We start from the raw sequence: 7,662 nt of genomic DNA, 5'->3' as shown, positions 1-7,662 counted from the left end.
GCAATCTGCCCAAGATTACTCAGTATTCAGATCTGACTAGATAGGGCGCCTCTCTTCACTCCCTTGGACTAGGCATTCTAAGTGGGATGGAAAAGGAAAAGACAGATGTGAAAAATAATTAAGAGGCACATAATAATGATTATTCTATTAGCATTACATGATGACAATGATGGTAATGGTACTGAATGTAAAGGCGATTTCATTCACTCCTCACGTATTGGAGACAACGCAAGCTTCGGCATCTGGGAAGAAACAAAACTGATTAAGCTGTCGGTGAGATATATCTAATATGACATAAAACTTCCGCAATTGCCGAGTGACCACGCCACGCCCCATCCTCCGCTCCCAACTCACCGCCAACGTAAGACCCGCCCGTGATCTCTGGGCGGTGCAGCTCCGCCCCGGGCGCCTCCGCGGGCCACGTGGTCCGGCGTCCGCGCGCAGGCTCCCGGCGCCGGCGCTTCCGGGTTGGCGGCAGCGGCGGCGGCGCAGGGACAGAAGCCTGGACGACGCAGGTACCCCGGCGGCGGATTCTGCGGAGTAGGGGGCCTGGGTGGCCTTGGCACCGGTGCGCCATCCAGGCGGCCAGGTGGGACGGCCGCGATCCGGACCCCGCCGGGCACCCCGACAGGTAGGTCCTCCCGAGCCCGCGGTCCCGGGCCGTGATGAGTGCTGCCCAGCCGTATGCTCCCCTGTCCCGCCTGAGGGGCCCGGGCCGGGAGTGGGGGGGCCTCCCCCGCGTCCCGCTCACCGCTCCGCGGGCCCGGGTCTCCGGGGAATCGTCCGCCCGCCCCTCGGTGCGCTGTCTGGGGACAGCCTGGGCGATCGTGCTATGCTTCCGAAGCGAGGCCCGATGAGCCTTAGGTTATTATTTCATTGCAGCTACCCCCAAATTCATTTCGTACATTTTCTTGGCCCCTTTTATATGTTTTCACAGACGAAATGTTTAATAATGCGTGAAATCGAGACGCTGTGGTTCCCATTCTGATTGTGTGCGCAGCTATGGAAAGTTGGTGCTGGGGAAGGACTTTAGAGATGGTTGATTCCCGTTCCTTCATTTTACAGAGGAGAAAACAGACCCTGAGAGGCAACAGGGATCTTGGAGACTCACCCAACTAGGTAACAGTACAAGAATGACAATCCCAACTTAAGTTTTTTTTGTTTTTTGTTTTTTTTTTTTAAATCACCTTCTGCAAGTGGCAAATGGTAAAATTCAGATAACCATGTGAAGTGAATACTAGGTTTGTTTGGGCTAGGATTAACTTTGTGAGATGATGCTTCCTCGTTTTTAATCATTATTTTCTTATTTCAGGCTTTATGCTTCTTGGCTTCTAAAGAAAATGGCAGAAACATCATCAGAGCCTTCTGGGCAGCTTGTTGTACACTCAGACACTCACAGTGACACTGTTCTGGCCAGTTTTGAGGATCAGCGGAAGAAAGGCTTTCTCTGTGACATCACTTTAATCGTGGAGAATGTGCATTTCCGGGCTCACAAAGCCTTACTTGCTGCCAGTAGTGAATACTTCTCCATGATGTTTGCTGAAGAGGGGGAGATTGGTCAGTCCATTTATATGCTGGAAGGCATGGTTGCTGACACGTTTGGTATGCTGCTGGAATTTATCTACACGGGTTGTCTCCAGGCCAGTGAGAAGAGTACGGAACAGGTCCTGGCTACCGCTCAGTTCTTAAAAGTCTATGACCTGGTAAAGGCTTACACGGATTTCCAAAATAATCATAGCTCCCCAAAGCCAACGACTTTGAGCACTGCTGGTGCCCCAGTGGTTGTTATTTCTAATAAGAAAAATGATCCTCCAAAGCGGAAACGGGGAAGGCCAAGAAAAGTCAACAGTTTGCAGGAGGGGAAATCACAGCTGCCTGCAGAGGAGGAAATACAGCTGAGAGTAAACAATTCAGTTCAAAATAGACATAACTTTGTGGTAAAAGAGGGAGACAGTGGTATACTAAATGAACAGATTCCAGCAAAAGACGCAGAAGATTGTGAGCCAGGGAGAGGGGAGGAAGTGCCTGCTGAAAAAGATGAGAATTGTGATCCCAAGACCCAGGACGGGCAGGACAGCCAGAGTCGGTACAGCAAGCGGAGGATTCGGAGGTCTGTTAAACTTAAAGATTACAAACTTGTTGGGGATGAAGATGACCAGAGTTCAGCCAGAAGGGTCTGTGGAAGGAGAAAGCGGCCTGGTGGCCCTGAGGCCTGTTGTAAGGACTGTGGCAAAGTGTTTAAGTACAATCACTTTTTGGCAATCCACCAGAGGAGCCACACGGGTAATTATACTTTTCGCAGCTTGCTGGAATGTGTTTGGGAGTAATGATGATAATGACAGCTTTCATTTATTGTGCAACTTCTATGTGATGGCCATTATAATAAGGCATTTATACATGTTACTGCATTTAATTCTCACGACAGTCCTATGAGGTAGGGAATGTTATCCCCATGGTACAGATGAAGAGACTGAGTCCTAGAAATAACTGGCCCAGGTCACCCATGTAGAGACAGAGCTGGGATTTGAACCCAGGTAGCCTGATTGTAGAACCCTGCTCTTACTTAGAGTTGTTGGTTCAAGGCTTTCATGCCCAGGTATCACACTCTAGCCAGATTTATTCTTCTTTCTGAGTCTTGAACATTTTTCATCTTGACCACAGCTGTGCTTTTACCCAGGTCTGTCTGGACAGCTTTCTCACTCAGCTATCTAGCTGTGAATGTCTTCTCCTGTTTGGTCCCTCTAACCGAGCTCTGGCCAATAGACCCTTTTGTGAGGATGGAAACGTTCTGTATTTGCATTGTCCAATATGGTGGCCACTAGCTACATGTGAGTGTGACTGAGGAACGGAATTTTTTGGTTAATTTAAATGGTACCATATTGGACAGTGCAGCCCTGGCAGAAATCCCTTCTTCCTTTGAGTCCTCTCTTACACACTTAACTCTCTTTTGGGTCGGGCTGTAGTTACCAGTTAAATAACCCCTAAACCTAATTGTAAGCTAGGGACTAGTAGTTAAGTCTCCTCTCATCCCTCAGCTTGCTGTCATCTGACCCAGCAGCATCTAGCCCCGTGGTTCTCACCCTGGCCACACATTAAACTTTTTTTTTTAATGTTTATTTTTGAGGGAGAGAGAGAGACACACACACACACACACAAAATGTGAGTGGGGGAGGGGCAGAAAGAGATGGAGACAGAATCTGAAACAGGTTCCAGGCCTTGAGTTGGTCAGCACAGAGCCCTATGCGGGGCTTGAACTCCGGAACGGCAAGATCCTGACCTAGGCCAAAGTTGGATGCTTTGGCTGAGGCACCCAGGTGCTCCCTGGCCACACATTAGAATCACCTAGGGAGCTTCTAAAACTACCAGTGACTGGGCACCAGCCCCAGAACTTCTGATTTAATTGGAGCCTTGGTTCGAAGGATAGATTGACAACCTCGAATTCTGGTTCTTTAAACAAAGTAGACATTTGGGAAATATTTGTTGAACTGTAACAGAGTATGGTTTAAACAGTTAAATAGTTCTGTAAGATTTGTTAAGGAAAACAGCATGTAGTATGTCCCCTCTTGCACCCAGTGTTCTCAAATTTTGCAGTGAATCACTTTAGTGTGGGTCTGTTTTCATCCATTTTGGTGGCTAATAATAGATCCACACAGGTTGGAAACTCTGTCTTTCAGTTCCAGAAAATTTTTGGAAAGTATCTCAGGGATGATTTCTTCTGTCGGTTTTCTATGCTGTCTCTTTCTGGAACTCCCTGCTATCTGGATGTTGAACCTCCAGACCCATCCTCCAATGTCCTTATCTCCTATTTCCCATCACTATTGGCTCTACTTTCTACTTTCCCCTTTATCTTTCAACACTTAAAGATTTATTTCTACTCTCACTGTTTTACCTCTAGAAGCCCTTTTTTATTCTCTAGATTCTTTTTTTTTTTTTAATTTTTTTTAATGTTTGTTTATTTTTGAGAGAGAGACAGAGTGCTAGCGAGGGAGGGGCAGAGAGAGAGGGAGACACAGAATCCAAAGCAGGCTCCAGGCTCCCAGCTGTCAGCACAGAGCCCAGTGCTGGGCTCGAACCCATGAACTGCAAGATCATGACCTGAGCCGCGGTCGGATTCTTAACCGACTGAGCCACCCAGGCGCCCCTTTTTTAAAAATTATTGTGAATCCTCTTTTTGGTTCATGGTGAGCACGTTAATAACAGCAGTCTCTTCTTTGTTAGTTTTTAATGTTTTCTTCCCCTTGGACAGCTTCTGTTTTTTGCAAATTGCTTTTTTTTTTTCTTACTTGTTTTGGTATCTGTTTCAACTACTAAAAGCCTTCCTTGAATGGTGGTTTTTTAAAAATCATATTTGGGGTGCGTGGGTGGCTCAGTCGGTTAAGCATCCGACCCTCGGTTTTGGCTTAGGTCACAATCTCATAGTTCATGAGTTTGAGCCCCCGAGTCCAGCTCTGCACTGACAGTGTGGAACCTGCTTGGGATTCTCTCTCTCCCTCTCTCTCTCTCTCTCTCTCTCTCTCTCTCTCTCTCTCTCTGCCCCTCCTCTGCTGGCACTCTCTGTCTCTCTCTCTCAAAAATAAATAAAATTAGGGGCGCCTGGGTGGCGCAGTCGGTTGAGCGTCCGACTTCAGCCAGGTCACGATCTCGCGGTCCGTGAGTTCGAGCCCCGCGTCGGGCTCTGGGCTGATGGCTCAGAGCCTGGAGCCTGTTTCCGATTCTGTGTCTCCCTCTCTCTCTGCCCCTCCCCCGTTCATGCTCTGTCTCTCTCTGTCCCAAAAAATAAAAAAATTAAAAAAAAAAAAAAATAAATAAATAAATAAAATTAATTAATTAAAAGTCATATTTAATCTTATGTTGGAATGGTTGACTGAAAGTTCCCGTGGGTATGGAGAGGGCCCGTAGACGACGGCCTCACTGGGGGTGGTGTGGCTGCACCCCACTTCCTCACTGACACCTGGCATCTGCAGCCCTCCTACCCAGGCCTGCCACATTCCAGAAGAAAACAGTCCACCCTCCCAGGCTGCCCGCCAGTGTCTAGAGCAGGAGCAGGGAAGAAGGCCGGTTATAGTCTCATCACTTCAAAAGTAAACTTGGACTTGCTGTCCCTGGGACAGTCCCCTTCCACTGTGCCTGGAGACCCACAGTGCAGAGACTGTTTTACCCTCTTCAGAGAACAGTCTCCGGCGTTGTTGGGGAGCTGGCCAGTCTTCTGGGGGGTCTAACTTTAAACTTCGAAACAGACTGTCATTGATCTCCACCCCCATCTTCAGAGGTAACAGGGGCTGCCAATTCCTGAGCATTGTGAAGGCTGTGTCTTAGGTTCCGTCTCAGCCCTTCTCACTGCTGGCATTGGACTCATCTGTTCCAGCTTGCCAGATTTTATTGCTGCTGTTTTCTCTCCAGTGCTGGGCCTTGTGGATGTATGCTATGAAGAGAAATCCCTTTATTGTCATTTTAATTTAGTAGGAAACAGAAAGATGTGCATATTCTTCCTTACACTGTGTTTCTGGGGCTCTTAACTCCAGGGGAGCGGCCTTTCAAATGTAATGAGTGTGGAAAAGGCTTTGCCCAGAAGCACTCCCTGCAGGTCCACACCCGGATGCACACTGGCGAAAGACCCTACACCTGCACGGTGTGCAGCAAGGCTCTCACCACCAAGCACTCCCTGCTGGAGCACATGAGTCTGCATTCAGGTAGCTGGGGAAGCACCAGGGGGCCACCTGCCACCGGGTTCTGGGGTGGGCACTACCCGCGATCAAAAGGGGCTTTTCTCAGCCTGGTGTCACTTCCCACCTGGTGTCATTGGACGGCAGAATTGTGCCTTTGCCAGACTGTAGGTTAGAATTCTGCACAGCATTGAGTCTTAAAACTAGGGCTTATAAATCGGCTCTTGGGAGCTCAATGTGCAGACATTTGTTTAAGAATTTGGTGATTTGGGGGGAAACTTGAGCGGTCCACCTTTACCCCAGTCTCCACCACTCCCTACTGCCTTACATACCTTTGCACGTTTATGTTACTGTGGTGGACTCTGAAGGCATTTGCGTTTGTAGGCAAACCCAAATCATCCATAGAAAATGGGGACCTGGGCCCACTGTGTTACTTACTTTATCAGTGAACATTCTGGTTCTTTCCAGTTTTTGTGTGTTTTAGTGTCTTTATTTTTTTATTTGGCAGGACAGAAGTCTTTCACCTGTGATCAGTGTGGCAAATATTTTAGCCAGAAAAGACAACTAAAGAGCCATTATCGAGTTCACACAGGTACAGTAAAGTGAGAGAAAATTTGGATTTGGATTGATGGGGAGAAAAGCAAATACAAATTACTTCTGAAACACTAGCGTCATATTGTGGAAGATAGATTAGCATGTAAGGAAAGAATCTTAAAAAGATCTAAATTAGTTGTCTTTTCCTTGTGTTCTTCTCCACTACCTTGGGATTTATATTTAAAAATTTTGTACTACGCTTTTGGTACCACACACAGAAACCCAGCAGAATTGACATCTTTCAGAAATGCCACTTGCCTAAGAGGGTGCCAGTTGACTGTTTTTAATGGTGCCTGGACAGAAGTATCCTTACCCCGTAGCTGTCCGTCCAGGCCTTCTCCCACCTAGCTCTGTCCATTGTCTTTTTTCCTCTCCTGCCAAGTGATAAGAAATAAATGAGGGGTTGGGAGTGACATTTGAGACCAGTTGGCCACAGTCACACCAGCGCTTCAAGGGAAGAAGGAGATTATGTTTAGGGAGGTTGGAAGAGTCCCAGCTCTCCCAAGTAGTGTGTTGAGGTGCGTAGGAAAATATTAACTGTTACCAAATTAATAAAATTACTGTTGTGTTATTAAAGTACCATATTTAAAGTGATTATTTTTCAGGGAAGTGCTTTAACACAAATCACTGAAGAAATGCAGGGAGAGAGCGCATACATGCACTGACACTTTTTTTATTGTTGCGACAAGGCCACTCATTACCGGAATGCAACCACTGCCATCGCAAATTCATGGATGTGTCTCAGCTAAAGAAACATCTACGGACACACACAGGTAAAACTACCATCTTGTCCCTCCTTTCTGGTACACTTCATGGTTTTAGAAGAGTGAGGTCGAGTCCTCCTCAGGCTCCATTTATTATAAATTGGATGGTGATTTTACATGATCAAGGTGGAAGGCTGTCCACACCATTCTGTGGGGAGATCCCTTCTCTAATAGCTCAGCAACTTAGAGATGGCTTACAAGTCTGAGTTTGGTTGTGTTTCAGTCTTAGTGTAGTTCAGCGTGGGAGATGGCGATCGTTGTTTTTAGAAAAGGAAACAAAATGAAACAAACACAAAGGTAGCATAGGCATGGGGGTGTCCCGTTTCCTGCCCCAGTACCAGTGGTTATAACACAAGCATCGCCACCTCCAGGAGAATCTGTTCCAGGGATAAAGAGGAGGCAGGATTGATCAGGGCAGGTATATCAGATTGGTTTATGCTGCTTTGGACATTTTCTTCTTCAAACAAAGTTTTTCTCCTTAACTTGTTTTCTTAAAATAAATGTCTCATAGGGTAGGCATTCTGTGAAAATGGAGCTCTATACATTTTTTTTTTTTTTAACGTTCATTTCTTTTTGAAGGAGAGAGAGACAAAACGTGAGTGGGAGAGGGGCAGAGCGATAGGGAGGCACAGATTCCGAAG

The 7,662-nt window shown here is 46.8% G+C and overlaps 1 protein-coding gene across 7 annotated transcripts in view; it reads left to right on the top strand.

The window, feature by feature from the left end:
- Positions 1-435: 435 nt before the first annotated feature.
- The window catches only part of ZBTB24 (zinc finger and BTB domain containing 24), a 16,102-nt gene continuing 8,875 nt past the window's right edge, over positions 436-7,662 (top strand). For 2 of the 7 annotated variants that reach the window (XM_058734927.1, XM_058734926.1), the window contains exons 1-6: positions 436-631; positions 938-1,119; positions 1,313-2,283; positions 5,523-5,690; positions 6,172-6,255; positions 6,947-7,030. In XM_058734927.1, the coding sequence (XP_058590910.1) occupies positions 1,341-2,283; positions 5,523-5,690; positions 6,172-6,255; positions 6,947-7,030 (1,279 nt within the window). In that variant the 5' untranslated portion in view covers positions 436-631; positions 938-1,119; positions 1,313-1,340. Of the gene's footprint in view, positions 632-937; positions 1,120-1,312; positions 2,284-5,522; positions 5,691-6,171; positions 6,256-6,862; positions 7,031-7,662 lie in introns of those variants that run through there. The other 5 variants (XR_009263201.1, XR_009263200.1, XM_058734928.1 and 2 more) reach the window with 5 other exon arrangements.

The sequence above is a fragment of the Neofelis nebulosa genome, chromosome 6 (assembly GCF_028018385.1).
Source record: "Neofelis nebulosa isolate mNeoNeb1 chromosome 6, mNeoNeb1.pri, whole genome shotgun sequence".
Lineage (NCBI taxonomy): Eukaryota > Metazoa > Chordata > Mammalia > Carnivora > Felidae > Neofelis > Neofelis nebulosa.
Note: the sequence above shows the minus strand (reverse complement) of the source record. Positions and strands in the feature narration are given on the sequence as shown.